We start from the raw sequence: 23610 nt of genomic DNA, 5'->3' as shown, positions 1-23610 counted from the left end.
AAATTAATGGATATTAGACAAGAAACTTTCAGAAGTACTTTTACTTGAAGAACAAAACCACTGATTAATACTCTCTATTCAGGAAGTCAGCTTGGTTATCTGCTCTGCTGACTGGTAAATCTTCTGATGAAGTTCACTATGCAATTCTAGTAACATTAAATAGGAATAAACAGACAAGCCAGGAGGAGAGCATGGCTGTTCTTAACACACTGAGAAAACTATTGTTTCAAAAGGCATTAATAATATAGCTTACAAAGATCTACAATAACCATTTTTCTTTTGTTTATAGTTAACTGTAAGCACAAATTATGTTGAAATATCACTACTCTTTTACCATGATATTGGTTATTTCCTCTCTTCTAACTTCTTCTGTAATAAAACAAAAAACAAAAAATAAAACCAGCAGCCTTCTAAATCTCTCGGGACGACAGTAACAGCTGGAACCTCTAACATGACTGAAAATTAATCAGTAGAAATGCACGTATAAGGTTATACAAATCTTTAAACACAAGTAGACTCCAAGTTCATAAAAGATGCTCCAAGAAATGCCAAAATGGAGTTTTAATGAAAAAAAGCTAATACAGTCACTTGTGGACATAGTTTTTATCAAACAACAGAACAAACAGGTCAGACAAAGCAAACATATACAATACCTGGAAGCTTTGTAAAACAGCTATCACCTTTGCTGTTGAACTACATTACTGAAATTAGCAGTACAAAAATAAAAGCTTAAAATAAAGTGCTTTTTGCAGATCTGTCAAACCAAATGATTATCATCAGCCAGATAAATTTTGCATCAACTGAGGAAAGCTGTCATAATTGACCTTCCTGAGCCCCTGTTCTTCAGGGCAGGGAACTTAACTAAAGACCTGTCTCCTGAAAGACAACTAAGACAGAAAAGCAAAGGCAATCACAGTTGTAATCACAGGCAAAATCTGCTGCAGCCATTTACCAGCATCATTCAAAGGTAATGCAAAAGGGCACCTTTGTATGACTGAAACTAAATGATTTCACTCATCCTGTTTTACCCAGATACAGCTCTCTGATATCAGCATTTTATCTAATACATGAGCTAGACTGGGTAAGAGCGCTCTTAATTCCTGGCTGCCAGATCAAGCTGGGAATCTTCCTCTATAATTGTAGTTAAGTATGTCATATACAATATAATAAATAGAAATTTAAATAAAGAGTACATCACAAACCAGCATCAGAACGCATTATCCAAACATTTGTAAATATTACATAAGGACCAGTTTAGTTCCGATTGATTCATGAGAAACTTAAATCTCAACTGACAATGAAACATAAGCAGCAATATCAAAGAAACTTAAGTCACCATCAAGGGAGCACCAAGGTCTATGGAAAGTGAGAGGTGACAAAAAAGCACCAACATCTCACAGGCCATTAAAGGATTCAGCCTAATCTCCTCTGGAGCAGCAAATTACATATTTCGAAGCATTATTTGTGGAACCTGCTCACACTTTTTCTCCAGTCCCACATTCATAAGGATCCTTTGATTTTCCAGTCTCACAGCTTGACCCAGTGATAGCAAGCTTGGTTTTTGTTTTTGGGGTGTTTTTTTGGGGTTGTTTGGTTGCTTGCTTATTTACTTATTTACTGGAGGGAGCAGGGAGGGGGGCTTCTTGTTGCTTTTGCTTTGTTTTTGTCTAATAATTTATATGGATTTCAACTCTGTAATACCAGCCCTGTTCTTCCACAGTAATTAACACACTTGTAAGATGAAAGAGAGAAAGCTTGTGCTTCAAATAAGCATCTAGTCAGAAGACAATAGTATTCAACTGAAGGTCTTATGTAGAGTCCAACCAGTTCTGGGACTGGCCCTTATATACCTCTGGGAAGTGGCAACAACTCCAACCCAGAAGCTATTTGTCAAAGCATGACTAAGTGTAAACACTGAGTTCACCTACAGATCACACCTCTGTAGGCCATTGACTTGTACAGCACTTTGAAGTTCCACATTCTCCAGTAGGAATAATGCATTTTACAGGGAAATACACTGGAATTTAATGTTGTACCCAAGAAGTAACCTGTAAAAAACAGCACATTAGTTATGCATGCATTGTTAATTTCTAATATGCTTCCTGCTAATAACATTCACATGCAAATGTGCCCAAATCTCATCACAACCAAATTATTGCTGACTCCCTCTCCCTGCAAAACAGAATTTCACCTCAGTCTACATTTTCCCTGAACTCAGATCTGAAGTCTCTCGATCATCAGAGCTACACAGATAGTACATCATATAGACAATGTTGGACCCATGTGAGCTTCCCAAGCTGTCCATAAAAAGCGTGCACTCTCTCCATAGTGCTTCTCTTCTGGCATTCAGCTGAATACAGTCCAGCAGCGTGCCAGCATCTGGACAGAATAAACTGGCAATCAACTGGTTTTTGTTCTACCTAAAAGCAAAGGGCAAGGTAAGCCCTAAATTAACTTAGGAGGAAAAATATTTTCCTTGAAATCACAGTAACATTTTTCCAAAGCTTTTTCTTCATCCTTATAAAATATACTGCAATTTCTGAATTACTATTCCAACCTTACTATAATCAAAATATTTTCCCCCTTTCATTTCAGCATGCAAATTAGAGAACTATTTTAAATGGCATGTTCAAAGTTTTATAAAAAAGAACATTTTATTCCATTCTCAAAGCCTTTGTAATGCTACTGAGTGCTTGCAGAATGCACAGGAAGCTCAGAGCTGAACAAAGTGAGGTGCCTTTTCAAATTCCTTTTTGAAGACGGTTGATCACAGAACTTCACTTCAATGTTGCCATCACTGAATGCCTCTCTTCTGGACTCATCTGAGTCAGTGGGAACTCTCTGAGAATCACTTGCCTTCTGCCGCCTCATAGTAATCCCTGAGTTCCCAAGTTGCCTGGTTGGAGATGTATTTTCTTTGACAATGCAGAAGCAGATGGCAGAAAGAAAATTCTTCTTGAAGTTCTCATTCATGAAAGCATACACAATAGGGTTGCAAATAGAATTGAAGAATCCTATAATTTGAACGATTGCAAAGATCATTTTGATTGTCACATCGTCATACTGTTTTTCAAAGTTACCTGAAAGGAAAAACAAAACATGCTAAAAGCACAGAACAGCACCCACTACTTAACCAATATGCATGCAGTCCGGCACTAGAAACTTTTGATTAATGTCAACAAAAGACATCAGTGGAGTGTATTAATATTTGCAATAGGAATTAATGAACAAGTGAACATCTGGACACATCTCACACTTCTTAAATTGAGATCACAGAGGACTTTGAATTCCTTGAATTCAAATACTTGTTCATCAAACTATGGAATAACCAGTATAAAAGATTATACTACAATTAAAGGCCTTGCACCAGCTGAAACAATCCACAAGATTATTTCTGAGCACCTAGTTCATCAAGAATTATGGGTAACCATATCACAAGACAACCCAGACCATTTTAATAGCTACAGCTTTGCATCTTTTATTCTGCCCAAATACAAACATAGTTTCTTTTGGCCAACTGGCTACAGAATGCTGAGTTATCTGCTATCATTTTACATGCAATAGAAGATGAATAAATGCCTGCTGCATTTAGAGAGTACAACAGTTACTACTCTGACAGCCAGCTGCATAGCTTCACATGTTGTCACAGTACTCACATAGAATGTGGAAGACAAACAGTGCAAGACCCAAGTGAATTTAGGCAAAGAGCAAAAAGCAAAGATAACAAGATATCATTTCAAAAACAGCATACAGCCCAGAACACTGGAAAAGTTCAAGTGGATTAGCAGACACAATGGGGATATTAATCCCTGTTGTCCAGGTACTTATACTTTCAAAATACCTACCTACATCACTAAAACCAGGGCAAGTGAAAGGATAAATATTTAACATTGGTTTCACTCAAAGCCGTATGAGAACTTACACAGATGCAAGTAGGAGTTCTTACTCAGAGTTACTTGTTCAAGAGATTTTCTACTTGGAAATAACTTTTACCTTGAGGTGAATGAGAATAATTTACCAGGAAAAGAAAATAATTCACAGTGATATGCTCACCACTCTAGTATTAAAGTCTGCTATTTCTGGAATCTTGTTATACCTCATAAACCTCCTTTTCAATCTGGATTATCTGCTGCACACATTCAGGAGAAAAAAAAAAAAAAAAAAAGCAATCTTCTCTTTAAGATCCTACATTAAGATCCTACATTAAGATTCTAAAAGAGCTGCAGAGATTTCAAGTTCCCTTTCACCCTTTCTCCAACAAAGCCCAGTGGAGTATACAGCAAGACGGAGACACTTTTCATTTTTAATTCATACAGTAGGAAAGATGAGATGAGGCTGACACACATGGGTATCTAAGATACAAGACAACACTACACCTGATAATATTTTTATGCATTTAAATTTTCTGTGAGTACAGCAGAACTGTCTACAATTCAAATTTCAGACTAATCCATCTGTTGTTGATTATGCAACTCTGTAACAAGACAGTGACCCAGGATTTAGAAGTATGACATTAACCTCTGCTAGCAGAAGGTATATTATATCTGAGCAGCACTATCCTTTCATCATCTATAGTTTTAACATGGAAGAAAAAAAAAAAAAAAAAAGAAAGGCTTTATTTTATGAAACATTGCAAATACTCACTGTATTCCATCATCATGTGAATAATGTGGAAAGGGGCCCAACAGACTGCAAAGAGAAACACCACTGTCACCATCATAACAATTGCTCGCTTCTTCTTCCTGAAATTGCATCAAGACATTTCATACTGAATCACTATGAATTGATTTGTAGTTTATATATGTCTCATTAAGTTAGATTTGCCAAGATGTTCTGATGACTGCAGATGCAAATAAAACACTGGAAAAAATTATTAGAAGTACATAATTCCCTTTGAAACAAGAACTGCAGCAGCATATAAATGCAGTAAATAAATAACAACTTACATTTCTGTCAGGAATGCAAAGCATTTTGTGGCTGCAGCAACTGATTACAAGGGAGGTGGGGGGGAAGAATTTACAGAGTTGGCAGAGCTACACATGCAACATTCAGACTTGACTAGTAGGTGAAATGCTAGAATGAGAGCATGAAATGCACTTCCTCATAAACATTAAACTCTCATTGTTCTCAAAAACATTTTATTTATATAACTAGATTTATAGATTGCAAGACAGATCTCTTACTTAAACTGAAAAGTTTACACTTGACTGGTAGCAGTTATAGGATCTTCTCTATATGAAATGCCTGCTAGGCTAGGGAGTACCCTAAAGTTCATCTCAACTCATAACTCTCAACATCATAATTCACATCAGATTGCACAATCTTTCAGTTTTGACTGATAATGGCTCACTTCCTTAGGTACTTTGTTAGATACATGTCTAAGGAACCATTTACTTCCAAGCTGCTTGCCAGTCTTCTCCTTTCCTAAACTCCTTAATGAACAGACCTATTGGAGGTGCCACATCATGCACCAGCTTAATCTGCCAAATTAAGGGCAAAGATGTGAAGTAATATAAACAGATAGCCCATATACACTACTAAACAATCAAGTTGTTATAAATGTAAACTAATATACCTTTTTCTCCAATTGAGTTTTATAACCTTCCAGATAAAGTTACTACCCAGATGGTCTTAAAGAAGTCCAAGAACACTCAGAACTCTTTGAAAGTTAAAATAAAACAAATTGTATTAAAGTAATTTTCAAGCGAAATCTGTGTGGGTTTTTTCCCCCCCCCAAGTACCGATTTAATTCACAAAGGGATTATAAAGCAGTGTTTACATTCTAAAAATTATATAATGAATTCTCCACAGGCCATATGGAAATACATAGAAGTTATTTTCCAACTCATGGCCTACTTCTTTCAAACAAGGATTTCATCATGTGTAGTACCAGATTTATTGAGACAACTTGACATTCACAGTACGGCAATTCTGCATTTTGATGAAAACTTTCTGTTTAAATTGCCTTCTTTCCAGTATCTCATTTAAATAACTAGCCAGCATTAGAAATCTGGGCTATGTCTGTAGACTTTCCCATGAATAAGAAATATTTCTTTGCACTGGTTCTCAAAATGCAACAGAAAAAACAGTTTCCTAAAAGTCAAAGTTTCAAGTGCATTTCATTTTACAAACCTTGATATTTTAGACATTTCACTCCCATGAATAGTTTGAAGAACTGAAGCATCTCCCACTCGTTTCTTAATCCAGAGTTCATAACCAATTTTAGTGTATAAGCAAAGCATCAATATCAATGGAAAAAGAAAGAGTATAACAAGTATAAAAGTGGTATATATCTTCTGATAAGTTGGACTGGCCCACTCTTCCAAGCAACAGATGTGCACTTTTTCATACAGGAAGTCATATTTAACCTGTAACAAGTGTAAAGGAGATGCATCACTACAGTAGTAATCCCAGACACAAAAACAATCAAATATTCCTTGTTCTTATTACAGAAACTGGAATTCATCAGAGAATTTTTTTGAAGTGAGAAAATTCTTCCAAATGCTTTGTTACACCAAGTGTTGTCTTGATCCAAGTAGGCAAAAAGAGGTCAGGAGAAGCTCTGAGTTGCACTCCTCCTCAAAGCTTTTTTACATCAGGATTTTCAAAAGAAATCTTTGCTATGTATTTTGCAAGTAGAGACAAGTATCTACACACTTCACCTACTACTCCATTTTAAAAAATAACAACAAAATAAACTGGTAAACATTTAGAATCACAAGTAGCAGTTTCCGACAAGCCATTTTTTCCCCCCCAGATAAATACAGTATCATCTTAAACTCTGATTGGCAGTGAATTACACTTTCAACTAGACACAATTCTTTAAAGTCTAAAAATAGGCTATGCTGAAATACAAAATTAAGACCTACAGCTGCTGCTTCTGTGTCCCTAAAAAAAAAGAAAAGTAAGCTACAGGACAAATCTCAAAGGCAATTAATACTTTTTGATAAAAACAGGGAGGGTAGACATGACTAGTCCCTGCTCGCAGTCTTTCTTGCGGTACATGTGAGACTTAATTATTCCTTTTTTTCATGCTAGCATACAGAACAAAAGCTCTAATTTTTGTTATTCCCTCTTAAATTTCTCAGGAGTTTAGTCAATCTCATCGTTAAATGTGCAAAAAGATCCTGGAATTACTGAATTGAAAACATGAATTGCCATTTCACCTAACATACCTCAAGCCGTTGCACATGCCACATAGGTGACCCAACAATAATGGCCAGCAACCAGACTATGCCTGTAAACAAATACATCTTTTAACAAGAAGCATAAGTTTTGGAATTAATAGTTTTACAGGTTCATCTTTAAAAGTCAAAGTAGACTATTGAAAAGCATTTTTCAATATGAGACATATTACAGTCAACATTCATATGTGTAACAACATGATCTTCCATTGCCAGCTCAATTTTTCCCAAAAATGCCTTCATTTATTAGTATCCACATACAAAGGAAAATCAATTTGAAGGAGCAGCATTAACTGTATTTTCTTAATGTTAAAATGTAAGGATTATTTATGCCTATGACAATATTTCAGCAGTGCTCACACATTTTGAACCTCTTCTCATCAAATAAATAAATAGCTGCTAGAGGTTTAAGAGTCTCAGTTAAGTAAACATTTAACTTCACATTCTAGATTTATTGTCATGATTTTGGGAAGTAGTTATTCTTTGCATAGGCACTTCCCCTGAGTTATTTTATAAACATCAGCATTATCTCTATTTCTGAATCACATGTCTTGTCAATGCATTCTGCTCATCATGCCATCTGTACCTGCTACACTTTATGCACACAGTTACTGAAGACACCTCAGATCTTACCAAGCATCGTGAAAGCCCTTTTATTGGTGTACTGCCATTTCATTTTTAGTGGATGCACAATTCCCTGGTGTCTTTCCACAGCGATGCAGGTCATTGTAAGAATCTCAGTTACAATGGCAGTGGATTGAACAAATGGTACCATCTTGCAAGCGAAGGCACCTATAATAGTCAGAAGGTAAAATATGCAACTGCTGCAGATCATGGTAAAATAATAGTTAACAGTAGTCTTGTTACTAAAGTACTGTCAAGCAAAAGCAACACATCAATTGCAGTTTTCAATAGTCACAGTGTTGTTCACTACACCTATGAAAACAAGCATTCTAAGGACACACTAACACCTACTGTTCCCACTCTACTCTGTGCTGGTGCAGCCTCACCTTGAGCACTATGTGTGCTTTTGAATGCAACAACAAGACATAAAACTTCTGGGGAGCAACCAAAGAAGGTCTACAAAGATGGGGAAAGATCCATAGGGCAAGACATCTGAAGGGCAGCTGAGTTTCCTTGTTTTGTTCAGCTCAGACATAAGGAGAATGAGACTGAGGAGCAGCTTCATGGCAGCCTACAGCTCCTCACAAGGGGAGCAGAGGGGCAGGTGCTGATCTCTGCTCTCTGGTGACAGTGACAGGACCCAAGGGAATGGCATGGAGCTGCAACAGGAGAGGGTCAGGTTGGGTGTTAGACTTGCTCATCTCTGTGGGTCCCTTTCAACTCCAGATATTCTACAGTTCTACATTCGCATGCTCTAAATCAGCCCTCCTATTCTGCTTTTGTTCACCATTTACTATCAAATGTTCTAGGAATACTATCCTTCACTTTCATACAGCTTTTAGAAGGTCACTTGTTTAGACATAGCTTTTCTGTTGCAAAATATTCTTTCTGTTCAACTAAGTACTGCAGCACCTAAAGCATCATTTTGATAAGCAATACATTATAAGTCCTCTGTCTAAGCAAAACACGTGAAAAAATATAACCTCTTCCATTCTTCAAATCATCCTTTTTTCCTGATTAAAACATAATGTTAATGGCACTGTCCAAATTAAATGCTGTATTTTGACAATTGCATATGTTCCCACAGTGAAGCTCTATTTATGTAGAGCTAAGCACATACCCTCAGATTTCATTGCTGCTACAGCTTCCAAAAAATACATATTTACTTCTTAATATGTCATTAGTCACTCTCCATTACTCATTCTCAAGTCCCAGCCTTCCCAAAATTTAATCTTCGTCAAAAATGTTGTCTTAATGTCTTTCCCAATCTGCTTCCTATTTACATATTCTCTGTTTGTTTTTCTCAAGATCATTTTCTATTTCTGCATTCCCAAAGTTCCTTTACATCCTTATGATTTAGTGTCAGCTATTCACTTCAGGAACAGCTGCAGTGATTTCCTTTACTTGATCATTAATTACACCTTATTCGTATATAACCGATAAACTCAAAATAGCCAAATGATTATCTGATTCAGTTCTAAAATTAAAATGTTGCAAACGCCTTATGCAAGAAAATACAAAATCAGGAAGAACACAAACTGGCAACTATAAAAACACAAACCTGCCCTCCATGAAGGGAACAAGGTACAGGTACACTCCTATCCAGCAGGCCAGGCTAAAAGCCATTGTAGCTTACAAGAAGAAACTAGCTTGTTACTGGTTGTTTTTCTGCTTGTTTGTTTGGTTTTTGATCAATTCTAACTGGTCAAAAGTGAAGAAATTTAACCAAAATCACTTTGAACTTTAAAAAAAGTGAAGGGGATGGCAAAGAGGAAAAGGAAGCAAGTCTATTATCTTTCAAGAACACATTCTCTGTGAGCACCACAGTCAGTGAGATGTGCTTAAAGACCTGGCTTAAAATGAAATTTAAAAAAAATATATATATATATATACATATATATATATGTATATATATATATATACACACACACACACACATATATATACAATATGTCCTGTACATTTGTCCTAAATAAATTTTAAAAAAATAATTATATGTTTTAAGACCAGTTTCAAGTTACTTGGAGGAAATCTTAGCATGGTCAGCAAGGAATGCACTATGCCCTAGGCTGCCTGCTTGCTTCTCATAATAGTTTCTGATTTAAGTATTTTGTTAAGGTGCTGGCAAGAGCAAAATAAGCACAAAGTAAGCCCCACACGTATAAATGTAATTATTCTACAAGACATCTTATCGTTTTCCTACTAGACCCAGAACAATACAGGATGCACTACACGCACAATCACCAGACCTAGTCAGTAAAATTCAGAGCCCTTTAACCAGAGTGCATTGAAACTTCCATACTGAGATGATGAAAAGAAAGCTCCAGTCACATGCTCGCACATGTCGAATGCTAAATATAACCAAATAAGAAGTTATAGTTCACAGCCCCCGACTTCTTCTAAAACTCAGCCAACCGTCATGAGTAGAATAGAGCTAAAGGGACCTTCAGTCAGATCCAAATCCCTTGAAGTTTGTCACTTCTGATTTCAACAGCTTTTGCTGTTCTTTTTCTCCTCACTAACAAAGTTAAGGTAAAAGAGACTCCTTTTGCAGAAAAGGAGTAGGTCCTTTCTTTTGCAGAAAAGCAAAATTTTGACAGGAAAGAAAAATGTCTAAGCTCCTCTTTCAAAAGATAAGCCCAAGTTTGAGTGTTAGAACTGTGGGCCAAAGAACAAACAAAATTTATATGCTTTTTCTCATGATCTGAGAGAATTCAAATAGTGAAGCCTACTTGAACCATACTCTACTGTAATGGTTTTATTGTTACATACCTCCCTTTCACCAAAATCACAGAACACCAAAATATTCTTAGGAAGCAAGGAGGCATCAGTGTATTACCTTATGGTAACAAGGAAAGGTAGTGACATTCACCAAAGTTGTAAGACACCATAGAATTTTCAGCTTGTGTCTAAGTATTCAAAGAGGAAACAGAATGCCCCAGTTCAATGAGTGGTAACTTCCACATTGGGAGTAGAAAAAGAAATTCACTGAAGACTTCTAAGAAGATTTTTCTTACCTTTACTGATATATTCTCATTTTCCCCCCAGTAAATAACTGGGAAAGAACACAGGATAACATTGTGCCTTCAGCTGAAAGTCAAAAAAATAAAAAATAAAAATAAAAATAAATTCTTTTGCGGGTTCATGAAGGGCAGGTCATGCTTTACCAACCTCATCTCCTACAACTGAGTGACCAGACTGGTAGATGAGGGAAAGGCTGTTAATGTAGTCTACCTAGACTTCAGCAAAGCATCTGACATGGTCTCTCACAGTATCCTCCTGGGGAAACTGGCTGCCAGTGGTAGGACAGGTATATCCTTATTTGGTTACCCAAATAAGGAACTGGCTAGAGGGCTGTGTCCAACAGGTAATAGTTAACAGAATTCAGCTGGCAACCAAGCGAGACCTCTTTACACTCTAGAACTTCCTGAAGAGAGGTTGTGATGAGGAGGGGTTTGACCTCTTCTTCTCCCAGGCAACAAACAGGACCCAATGAAATGGCCACAAGTTGTACCAGAGGAGGTTTAGATTAGACATAAGGAAAAACTTTTTCTCTTAGAAAGCAGACAAGCACTGCAATGGCTGCCCAGGGAGGTAGTGGAGTCGCCATCCCTGGCAGTATTCAAGAGGCACCTGGATGAGGAGCTACAGGATATGGTTTAGTGGCTTGTGGTAGCAATGGTAATGGGTAGACAGTTAGACTATATGATCTTGTAGGTCCTTTCTAACCTTGTGATTCTATGATTCTGATTTCTTGCCTCTGAGGACAAATTTACAGGAACAGATGAACTGAACTAAAGTAACTAGTTCTTAAAAGAGTAGTAAAAAGATACTTCTCATGGCAGATAAACAGCTGAAATAGAAACACTTGCTCAGCTTCATGGCACACGTTTCAATTCCCGAATGGACTGAATCTTTGCAGCCAAAGCAGAATAACAGCCACGTGCATCTCTGTACCCCTCCAAAACATCTCTAATGCACAGTAGTTAAAGGCTACTAAAAAAGCCTCTACATATCAATAGTATAAATTGAACAGTGTTCCAACACCAAGGCTTCTCATACCATTAAGACAAGAGTCTCTGAACACCAACTTGCACTAACACTACCACATCATTTTAAGGCTTTTCTGCATGCCTTGAACTGTCATTTGCTATACAAAAGCTTCCCACATCCAGAAGCTATTAGATACTCCAGTGTCTCACATGTAAAGCTTCACCAGATTTAAGTAACAGTAAGAAGAAAATCCCCTCTAGTTTGTAAGAGTTTTCAAAATTGTTTAACACACACTCAAAAAAAAAAAAATTAAAAAAAAAAATGGAAAAAAAAGCACTCAATGTCACAACCAGCATTAGGGTCATCCACTTCAATGGAAATCTGATGTCAGAACTGAGATCCAGCTCCAGAGTACTTAATTACATTTGGATTCATTTTTTTGTAATAACCTATTTCTGTCAAATTTTATGTCCCCAAAATGCTTCCACATAAAGCCTGTTCTTATTTTTTTCTAAACTTTCATTATATTATTTACAAATAGATAGCAGACATTCCAAATTGCTTGATGATAGATGAAGATTTTCTGCAAGTCTTTTAATACATCAAATTACATAGCTTATGTTTTCATGCTACAGACACTAACAGCTTTCATATGCAAGAAAAATGACAATTACTCATTTGTAAATGAGGTGATTATTTCAGAACAGTGGCTGTTGGGTTGTGATGGGTGGGAGTAGAGAAAACGGAGAAAGACAATCTGGAGTCATTATTTCAATACACTAGATATGTCTGTGCAACACCAGTTGCTCCAGGAATATTCTGAAATAGACTATCGACATGGAGACAAATTCTTCAGTAGATCTTTCTAAAATACTGTTTCCAAATCCATAAACCCTAAATCAGTTTTTCTCTTAACAGAGATCTTCCTGCTGTTGAGTTTAAGTAGATTTACTGAAAGGACTTTGCACAGCTATGGAAGTCCAAGTGTGATTTAATGGGAGGGGGAATCATAGAATCACCAAGGTTGGAAAAGACCTAAAAGATCATCCAGTCCAACTGTTCACCTATTACCAATAGCTCCCACTAAACCTTGTCCCTCAACACAACATCAAATTGTTCCTTGAACACCCCCATGGTCAGGGACTCCACCACCTCGTTGGGCAGTCCATTCCAGAGCCTGACCACCCTTTCTGAGAATGTTCCTAATGTCCAGCCTGAATCTCCCCTGCCACAGCTTGAAACCATTCCCTCTAGTCCTATCATTAATGACACGAGAGAAGAGGCCAACCCCCAGCTCACTACAACCTCCCTTCAGGAAGTTATAGAGAGCAATAAGGTCTAACCTGAGCCTCCTCTTCTCCAGGCTGAACATTCCCAGCTCCTTTGCTTCTCCTCACATGGCCTGTGCTCCAAACCCCTCACCAGCTTTGTTGCCTTCCTTTGAACATCCACCTTATTACCAATCTAAGCATCACTACTTTACTAAACATTTATCTGTAGCCTTTAAATCACTGAAAACAAAACACACCAAGAAGTCATTATTTGCCTTTCAAATACATGAAGTGCAAAAAGAAAGTAGTCAGAATATATTGTTCCATCAGAATTCTAGAAATAAAGACCTATTTAACATAGCAGCCTCACATCCTCACCCATCTACACAAACTGCTCTGCTTCCCTGTGTATTTATTCTGTTAATTGACCAAAATTGGCTGTCTTCTATCAGGGCTTACACTGATAGTCATCTGGTAAACACAGGAAAAGAGAGCAAAAAAAGGAAAACCTGAAAAGATAAAATCAGCTATTTTCTGTCTCTTTGCTTGTCATCTTTCAGTTAAGGAGTTTTCTAGCTATTTTCAGGATAAGGAATGCATTTTCCACTTCTTCCTCTGATCCATATTAGAAGCCTGGCTAGACTGAATCTTCTTGAACTGGAAACATTGAAGCCTGACTCCAAAACCTGTGCAAACACCAGCTACCTGAGGCTATTAACACAAAATAAGCCAAGCTCAGAATCTATGAAGTCAGAACTCAGTAAAAAGATTGGCATTGTCTATTTCATGCACACAGCCTGACCTATTTCAGGTCTTAAAAGCACCTGGAACATTCGTAAATTATACTGGATAACAGGATAACTGCTCCTATACATTAAAAGTTTTTATGATTCTGTGCACTGAAGTAGTCTGCTATAACTGAGAAGCATAAAAATCTTATCTCTATTTATTAGATTCTCAGGGATTTGTTTTGGTTTTGTTTCAGCTGTGCCTATACTAAATCTTTCAGAACAGTTTTCTTTTAGGTATTTTGCAAACCATCAAGAGGCCTTAGTAATCTGATACACAGCAGAAATAATCTGACAAATATTTTTCAAGGATTTTTTAAGGGCCTTTGAATCACTTATTTTTAAAGAGAAAGCTGCTAATTCACCTGCAATATACAAAGATGTGACTTTTTTGGAGTACTTTATAACATGCATATTTAGGATATTATTGATATCTTTAAATTATCAAAATGCATAACTTTCTACAAGCTAAATCTTTCAGCAGTCTTTCCAATACCTTGATACTGAAGACAGCACTGAAGCATTTAAATACCAATTATTTCCAATGGAGAAAGAATACAATTTCCAGAGGATTACTGGGAATGAAAATAACTAATTGCTTCTTCTTCTTTTTAAGACATTAAGAGGCCTCCCAAAGTATCCCTTATGCACTGATGAAAACTGCATGGTTTATTCAATCCATTATGAGTACTCCCCAACAACAGTGTATTCAGAAGCCTGTAAATGCGAACTATATGTCCTTAAACAATTTTTCATTGTTCCTGTATCGATGAGTTTACTGTTTCGCCCTGTTTCAAACATCAATTTTTTTCTTTAATAAAAGAAAGGCAAAATTCTAAAACTATTCTTCAATAAAAGTTAAATTGTTCCTTCCTCTGTTGAAGTGTTATTCACTAAGCCTTTGCACTGGAAGTCTTTATCACAGCTTGTAAAATAGTTCTCTCCAGCTTGCCTGAGGCATGCAAGCTCTGTTTCCTTGTATTTTGTAAATTCACAGCAGAGAACAAGTCTGCTGCAATTATACAGATGATATCCTTAAAAGTACTTCAGCCTAGACCGAACAAGGTACATTTTAAATCAATTCTTTGACATACAGGCATTTTGTATCCTTAGTAGTTAAACCACTAAGAGAAAGGTGATTTGTCGTTCACCTTTTACCTAGAGAAGACAATGAACATCTACATTGCTCCAACCTAAAAAAGGTACAAGTCTATCATATGATAGTAGGTCTGCAGTAAATCTGACTATTTATGGTCAATTACAGGCACTGAGGAAACTGTATAGTGGGAACTCACTCATTTAGACCATAAGCTTTGAATAGCCATAGATGGTTTACCAATGAATACCAGAGTTCACAGAAATAAATCTGTGCTATGATTTGAAAGTGTGAACACAAACTACGATGGCTGATGAAATAATTCTTTCTTCACACTGTCTGCTCTCCTTCCTACCAAGGCTCATATTCACCTTCCCACAGTTCAGCTAAGCCTCCAAATCAGGTATCACAATCTTCAGGCAATTTCCAAACAGCAGTCTATTTCAAAAGACAGCAATCAGTGAATAAAAACAAATACTAACATGCAAGGATGCATTAAAGCTGTACAGCAAAACATTGCTGTAAGAACACCAAACCACCACAGGATACCGTTATCAATTGCAATTGTGGTAGAAAGTAATTCAGATTGGGGTGTTCAGGCACGGATAGAGGTCAAGGATACAGATCTTTACTGAAGAGACAAATGGGACTTGCTCTCAAGGAAAAAAGTGAGGCATGATAAAGAGTCTCAGTTCACACAATATAAGACAGAAATTGCTGAGTGCTTCTACGAAGAATACAATAACGACCTCACAAATAATCATAATAATAAATAACATAAAATTGCCCTAGCCAATCCATCCACATCCTTCAACTTGCTTACTATGCTTAATCAATGCAACAAACATTTTACATCAATCATTCTGTTGAATGTTCATACAAATTAATGCAATGCACAGCTTGCAGAAATTCCCTGGAAATGTAATTATAAGCCTCCTTGTATCAGCACTCTTTTACTGCTCTCATCAAATGTCATCCTGGCAATATATTACATAATAAAAAAAACACAAGCCCATTTTTCCTTTAACTGAGGCACTGGATAACCCTTTCTGAAACCATCTTTACAGTAAGCCTAGATAAAACTTAAATTGGAAACTTAAACAAAAAGCTTAAAAAAATAAAAAAAGAAAAAAAAGAAAGGAGTCTCTGGTATCTACCTGGTTTCACTGTCGAATATTATCCCAGTGAGCAGAGTATGAGAACATTATTAAAGTGAAACAGAACAAAGAAATTTCTTAAGTTACACTGTAGAATAGAAATGAGAGCTTACAGAGATATCTCCAAGTATTAGACACAAGAGACCCGCTGATTTTATTCACTAAGATTTTGTCAGAAAAGAATATTTATTCATACCCATACCAAAAAAAAAAAAAAAAAAAGTATTAATACTGCTTGATACAGTACATCTGGTGAAAAACAGAAAAGATCCTAAATGCAAAACTAGTTACAACATGCTACTTGGATTTCAAGGAAGCTTTTAGGGATGAGCAAACTGCTGCGCCAAGGGAAAAAATGAAGTCTCTAAAAAGACCTCTTTGGCACGTCTTGATACCTTCAGTTAGCATGGGAAGCTATATCTAGCAAAGACAGCTATGTACAGAAGACCCGCACCTTCCTGAAATGGTAGCAGTAGTACAGACAAGATAACTAAAGGCACAGTTGCCCAATCTATTAGCTTGCCTGGGCCACACAGAGTAAAGAGGAATTGTCCAGGGCTGCATCCACAGAGGTCACTCCTGAAGTACTGACTCCTAATTACTTCCATGGAAAAAAACAACAGATAAAAGAGTACGATAACTCTATTGATAGAGTAAATTCTCAGCTACAAAACACTATTTTTCAACACTCACCAGTATTTGCTATGTATTTTCACCAGCAATGAACAAGAGTCTACGTGCCATATGTGTAACAATCTGTTGCAGCACAGGTGACCCGCTGTTGCCACAGCTGAAAAGCGCCACCCGCTGCTTCACTGTGCTCACATTTACTGTTTGGTTTTCATAAACGTTCAGCAAGCATCTATGAATGTCAGTGGGTGCCACTGTTTCCACATGAAGGAATTCTACGCTTTTGCTTCACATGCACTTCCATATCAGATGCCATTCTGTCAGACTGCCTCTCTGCTGCCATCTGTTGTATGAAAACAAAATTTAAGGGCATAAGGGTGGGAAGGTTTAATCTCTACTGCCGCATCTCCAACATCCACCTCTGATATCATAGGCTAACATAATAAAGTAGGAGGCATTATTTTCAGAACACCCCTCATAAAAATATATTGCTTCATTAATGTACACAAGTAACAAAAACTAGTTTTTTATTTATTTATTTTTTAATAAAAAAGGGTGCAACATAAAACTAGCAAGATATGTGACCTTGCTTTTCTGAAACAAATGTATAAGGCTGGTTCAAGTGCAGTGGCTGCAATCCTCAATTAGTCCTCAAGGTGTTCAGTAGAGATTTCTGCTGAAATTTTACTATTCCTGTGCTTCATCCTTGAAAACTATTGTTCACAAATAGTCATACTGCCACAAAAGGCGGTGAAATGAATAAGGTATGACTATGTACTGAGTGATATTTCTGTCTGGTAAGACAGGGCTTCTAAAAGACTGCTGATGAGATATAACCAAATTTTGGATTGCAACTTTATACATTCCATTTGAAAAATCTCACGGAATGTGTTAGTGTCAACTGAAAATGGAGTAGCCTATAAGTAGGAGAGAAAAAAAGCAAACGAGCAGTTCTTTTGTAATGCTGAAACTTACTTTCAGATTCCATTATCAAAACAGGAGGCATGGTTGCATTTGTTTTGCTGTTCACAGGACTGTGTTCAGCCAGTGTAACAAATTCCATAAACCTATTTGCCACAGCTTGAGTTAGCAATTAACTGCGCCCTGGATTCAGCCCAGATGGTGTTTGGTGCTGAGGGGCTGGGCCAGGCCTCATGGTGGGGCAGAGCCACCACCATTGATGGTATGGGGCAGGGAGCTACTGCACTGAAAGCTGTGCTGGACCACATGCAGCCAGCAGCTTGGATGCAACTGAGCACAGCCATCCCAAATGCTACTGTGCATTCAGTAGTGCTTCAGGTGACCCAGTACTCCCTAGATGATGGGGAAAAATACAGTTGTAAGATGCATTCCTATGCATTCTGCATATGCGATAAGATATAAAATCCCCAAGATGAAGCACAGTACTAGGTCTACAGTAATCTTATCTTTTTGCCCTTGTCTTTCACTAAGGGTACTCTACTGCACAAAATGAAACAAATAGTTCTCCAGTTTCCCCAGACAGTTCAGCAAAGATGCTGCTGTTACACAGCTAACTGCTCGTTTTCAGAAAATAAAGCAACTCTTGTAAAATTTGTCTGGCAGATAAAAGCACAGATTTACCTCTCACAGTGCTGCCATCAGTGTGACCACAAGACCCACTGCTGTCTCTCAGAGACAGAAGAAAGCAAACCCTCAACTGTTCCAATCTCTGTTCCACTCTGTGCCAAAAACACTCTTCGCTGTATGCAGCAATTCATCTTTTAGTCAAGTTCCAGTTTCATCCCCTTTTTACAACTAAATGTAATATCGGTGATCACTTACCCCAAAGCTGCAATTTTAATTTTCTTTCACATTACTGAGAGATTGCAGAATTTCTGTTTAAGAGCCTCCTTGAAGTTACAGCCTTTTCAGTCACAAAGTATAAACAAGAAATGGAATAATACACTGTTACTTTCACAGTCTCATGCAGTTGAATAAGTTCTTAACAGATCTGAGAATCAAAAGTGAGACAGATTCACCCATTTTTGGTCAAGATGGTGCTTCTCCCAGTTGCTGCATATGTTTTATAACTACATAATAATCAGGCAAAGCACGACACATTCAGTTTCTTGAGACTTCAATTGATGAATTGTAGGTGAAGTTAGAAATTGTTGAAGAATGTACTGCAGAAGAAGTCATGCCAGTGCCTTTCAGATCTGTCACAACGGAATGAAATTCTGATAAGCACAAGAGGAATATATGTCAGTTTCTAAAGAGTTTAGACAAATGCTATCTATTACAAAGGAGCAACTCTGCCATTCACAATTTGAATTATTTCACACTGTCAATTACGAACGTTTTCCTTGAGGTCCTACTTTAAACTGCACACACCAGGAGGCTTTTTCAGTGGAAGTCCTTAACCCTTCACTTCAGCAGGAATAAAATAGGAATGATTCTTTCCTGATAGCATCCCCTTACAGAGATAACACTGGATGGCAAAAACTTTAACGGCTACATTAAAACCATGGCTGTTATTATATTTTTACTTCTGTATCTACAGCCTAGAGTGACTGCAATTCTGCCCTCACCTCTTCCTCTTGATTTTTGAGTGGGGAAAGAAGATAAACACATACATACAAAAGTGGAAATAATTCCAACACAAAGGTCAGTACAAAACATACTTGTATGTCAGTACACATTACCTAGGTGGTCATTTTAGTGATTCAAATGCAGATAGATCAAGAAGGGAAGAGATTAAATGTCCAGAAACTCAATGATATTTCTAGTATCAAGAGCGTCAGGATAAAGTACCTTTCCCAGCAGAAATATACTACATAGTCAAGTCACCTTTTTCTCAATAGTTGTGAGCTTAAACTACCCAGAACAGACGGGTTGCATTAAGATGGATGAGATTAAACTTCCTCAGGGTAGAAAAGGGAAGGCAAAAGGAAAACAGAACCCATAAAACTAGCAAGGAAAAGTCCTCCCAGTCCAGCAGCCTCTGATAATATATAAATGTAATCGCCTTTTGTGTTTTACAGTGTGAGCCTCAGGAATCAGATGCCCCTGGGGTACCACCATTTTACATTTCATTTGTTTCCCTTCCTTCCCTTCCATTCACAGTTAAGACAAACATCCATCTATTATGTTACTTACTATGCCCCAGCATCATGACGTTAGTTAAATCCAATTATCCTAACAGGACAATTGATGCTGACATCAAAGTCAATGGGAACTGTGAATCCACTTGTAGCAAAGAAGATCTAAGACATCAGAGAGTAGACAAAAGTAGAGTGAAACCCGTAAAACAGTACACTTTAAAATATTCAAATACTGAACCATTGAAGATCTACATCTCAACTATGCTGTGACTTTATACTGACTTCTTCTAGATTATGTCAAGCATCCTCAATAACATAAAGGGAAACAAGTATGCAGAACAATATGGGTAAAGCACATCTTTGTCATATCTGCTGCAATTACACCTCAGAGGGAAGCTTCATGCCACCAAGCTTTCAGCTTTCACTATCCAGTCTCAAGCTGACAGATTGGTATCCTCCCCTACAGGAGAGAAGATTCACAACTCTAACGTTTAGAGGAAGGCACCCCAGTTCAGTCCTTCCCCTTTTGGGTGGGTTATCTTGATGTTTCCAGAAACTTACTGCCGTATTCTTCTCTGAGCAAGGAGAAGTAGTAGTACAAAAGAAGGAACAGTTGTATAACTAACAGTTTTCCTATTATTTCCATTACATACCCATATTAATCTGGGGACTCAGTAGCAATATTAAGATGTGCCATCTTAAAAACAACGGTTCCTTCTCCAAAATCACTCATAAGAAAATAAAACAGCTGCAAAAACAGTTTTTCTCATTGTCCTTATTATCAATTGCTCCTGTAGTTTCATATTTATCACTTCTCCTAGAAGCTTCTTGATTTTGAGACCAAATAAATAAATAAATCAGTCTTCTCATAGTGCTAGGTATCCATGTTTAAAATCTCTGCTTTTCAAGTTTCCCCTTGCCTGCCAATTCCTATCCTGTATTCTCATCCATCAGATGTACTGAAATTAAATCTTAATGCTCTGAAGATAGTTCAGTACTCCCAGCAGCACAGACAGACTTGGGAACTGAAATTAATGGAGTTCTTTATGGACACCCTTTTTGTCACAAACATTTCAATCTGCTGTTGTACAAAGACTTTACCTGCCCCTTGTTGCAAAACCATCCCTTTTGTTTTATTTATTCAACACTGTGTTTTAGAACCAAGAAAAAGAAGATAAATGCCTTTTAACTAACATTACATCACCCCTGCCTTTTTGTCACTTTACTTCTTTGGACCAGGGATGTATTTTAAAGTGCTTGCTAGGTAGGTACCAGAAAGGCCTTACACACAGGTCTAGTGGCAACACAACACAGAATTATTAATATTGGAAAAGACCACTAAGATCATCCAGCCCAACTTCTAACCCACCCCCACCATGCCTACCACTCATGACCCTCAGTGCCACATCTACATCTTTCTTGAATGCCAGGGATGGTGATTCCATTGCCTCTTTGTAGCAGCACATCACCTCCCTTTCTGAGAATAAATGCTTCCTAATCCCCAACCTGAACCTCCCCTGGTGCACTGTTACCTAGGGGCAGAGGCAGACCCCAGCTCACCACAACCACTTTTCAGGCAGTTGAAGAGATCCTGAGGTCTGCCCTGAGCCTTCTCTTCTCTAGACTGAGCAACCCCAGCTCCCTCATCCACTCCATGCAAGATTTGTGTTCCAAGTAACAAAACTCCCGAGATAAAACCGTACCTCGAAACGACACGTTACTACAAAGGTAAGTTCTGTCTGTGCTCTCTGAGGAGACGCTCCTTTTCCACACCAAGAGTTAAGGAGCTCTAACTTCAGGTTTTGAAGAAAGAAAGAAATAACACCACCTCATGGCTACTCCACAAGCACCGCACGGGCTTACAATCGCACCGCAACTTTTAACGAACACAAGCACGAAAGCGCAGCGCATTTAACACAACCCGAGGGAGCGGCGTAGCCATTGCTTAACTCCACAGATAGTCAGCGCTGACAGATAAAACCCCGAGCGTGCAAAGCGTGCGCTCACCCGAAAACGACCGGCGGCTCAAGTTGTAGAGTGCATCTCCCCCCCACCCCCTCTACTACGAGCGTGCTGAGGGCTCGGGAGCAACACACCGCCCAGGGCTCGGGAGTAGTACATCGCTGCCCACCCCAGGGAGCGCCTCAGCCCAGCGGCATCCAACCCGGGGGTACCACCGCAGCCGCCCGGCACGCACCGCCCAACCACTCGGAGGAGATGTTCTGCAGCATGGTGAAGGGGACGCAGAAGAAAGCGATGAGGAGGTCGCTGAGCGCCAAGGAGCAGATGAAGATGTTGGTGACGGTCCTCATGGCCCTGCTGCGGGTCACCACGTAGAGCACCAGGCAGTTGCCGAAAAGGGCGAGGGCGAAGATGAGCACGCAGATGAGAACGAAAGCCACCTTGGTGCGGCCCGGCAGCTCCGGGACGTACACAAGCGGCTGCAGTCCGTACAGGGCGATGAACTGCTCTCGTGTCACGTTGTTGTCCCGCAGGAGCTGCGCGAACTGCTCCGGGGTGATGTTCAGGGAGCGCATGATGCTCTCGTCTGTCCGTCCGTCCGTCCGTCCGTTCCTCAGCGCACCCCGTGGCACCCCGCCATCACCGCCACCCCTCCGCTCAACAGGAGCGCCAGGAGGAGCGCCCAGAGCCGGGCGCCGCCCCGGGGGGCAAACTTTGAGGCGGAGGCGCCGCCTGCAGGTTCCGCCGCGGCCAGCGCCCCGGGGCGGGGGGAGGCGCGGCAGCAAATCAGCGAGCAGCTCAGGGCCGCCCCCGCCCCGGCTGTTGGACCCGCTGATCCCCTGAGCGGGGTTGGTCTGAGCTGCAACAGTGCTCAAGAAAATGCCACTGTTGTTAAATGTAGAGAATAGTTGGAGTTAAGTTCCAGTGGAGAGCACAGATTGAAAACTGCACTGATTTGTCTTCCAGCCTTGCCTAGTACACCTTACCCAGTACCATATGATATTTAAATACCTTACCAAGTACCATATGATATTTAAATAACAAGAGATTGTCTTTCATCACTCACACCATTAATTATCAAAAAGGATCCCGCGTGGGCAGTGATTTGAGAAAACAGTTCCAGATATGCATCTCTCTCCATGTGGTGATAGATGTTTCTTAAGGAGGCAGCACTGCCTAGGAGTGAGCTGCAGAATCAGCTCAGCTGCAGAAGGGGTGCTCCTTGCCCTTGGTGCCTGTGCCAGAGGAATGTAAAACATCACTAAGAGAAGCCCAGCAAAAGGCATCTATTAGTTATTAAGCCGAGCAAAAGGCATCTATTAGTTATTGGGCTGTTGATTTGCTAAGAAACAATCAAGATGGAAGAGTTCACCACCACCAAGTGGCTCCCAGCAATATGAATGTTCTCAACAATAGCAAGCATATTTTGTATTGCATTTGAAAAAATACTTAAGTGTAAATCAGTGAAGTTTCCAATTCTTTATTGCAGAACTGTATCCTCCAAATTGCTGTGAAGATCTTTAACAATATTACTTCCACAGCAAAGAATTAAGATTCTCTTCATTAGCCCAGTGTGAAAGGGCCCTGCCACCCATCCTTGGTACATTTTCCTCTTGAGACCATTGTACTCAAAAGAGGTTCCCACTCTGGCTTTCTAAGCCTTGTTCTGGAGGACAAATGCTCATTAGACAGTCTTTGTTCCCAAAATTCAATTTTCTCAGCACTTTCCCCTGGTCTATACACTGACAGGTATAGCCTAAAACCAACTTCTCCCAGCCAGCCTTTCTGCTGGTGCTTGTACAATCATTCCAGCCTGAAGCAAGGTAGCAAATTGTTCTTTACT

The 23610-nt window shown here is 38.8% G+C and overlaps 1 protein-coding gene across 2 annotated transcripts; it reads right to left on the bottom strand.

The window, feature by feature from the left end:
- Positions 1-530: 530 nt before the first annotated feature.
- On the bottom strand, positions 531-22481 carry QRFPR (pyroglutamylated RFamide peptide receptor). 2 transcript variants are annotated; one of them, XM_015861941.2, is made up of 6 exons: positions 22003-22481; positions 7818-7976; positions 7176-7237; positions 6133-6368; positions 4645-4742; positions 531-3080 (listed from the first exon to the last, which is right to left on the bottom strand). In XM_015861941.2, exons 1-6 carry the CDS (start codon positions 22340-22342, stop codon positions 2683-2685), a joined length of 1293 nt encoding a protein of 430 aa, XP_015717427.1. In that variant the 5' UTR covers positions 22343-22481; the 3' UTR covers positions 531-2682. The 2 variants fall into 2 exon arrangements, with proteins under 2 accessions (XP_015717427.1, XP_015717428.1); XM_015861942.2 differs by having other exon boundaries at positions 4645-4689; positions 22003-22412.
- Positions 22482-23610: the final 1129 nt, after the last annotated feature.

This window comes from Coturnix japonica, chromosome 4, assembly GCF_001577835.2.
Source record: "Coturnix japonica isolate 7356 chromosome 4, Coturnix japonica 2.1, whole genome shotgun sequence".
Classification (NCBI taxonomy): domain Eukaryota; kingdom Metazoa; phylum Chordata; class Aves; order Galliformes; family Phasianidae; genus Coturnix; species Coturnix japonica.
The sequence above is the reverse complement of the archived record's forward strand: the minus strand, read 5'-3'. Positions and strand labels throughout refer to the sequence as shown.

What these genes read in the sequence shown, in the direction of transcription:
- QRFPR (XM_015861941.2), bottom strand. Translation starts at nt 22,342, where the DNA reads ATGCGCTCCCTGAACATCACCCCGGAGCAGTTCGCGCAGCTCCTGCGG. An exon ending in AAGGGCTTTCACGATGCTTG is followed by an intron (nt 7,238 to 7,817) that starts GTAAGATCTGAG and finishes ATTTGTTTACAG; the next exon opens with GCATAGTCTGGTTGCTGGCC. An exon ending in TCACATGATGATGGAATACA is followed by an intron (nt 3,081 to 4,644) that starts GTGAGTATTTGC and finishes TTTTCCTTTCAG; the next exon opens with GTAACTTTGAAAAACAGTAT.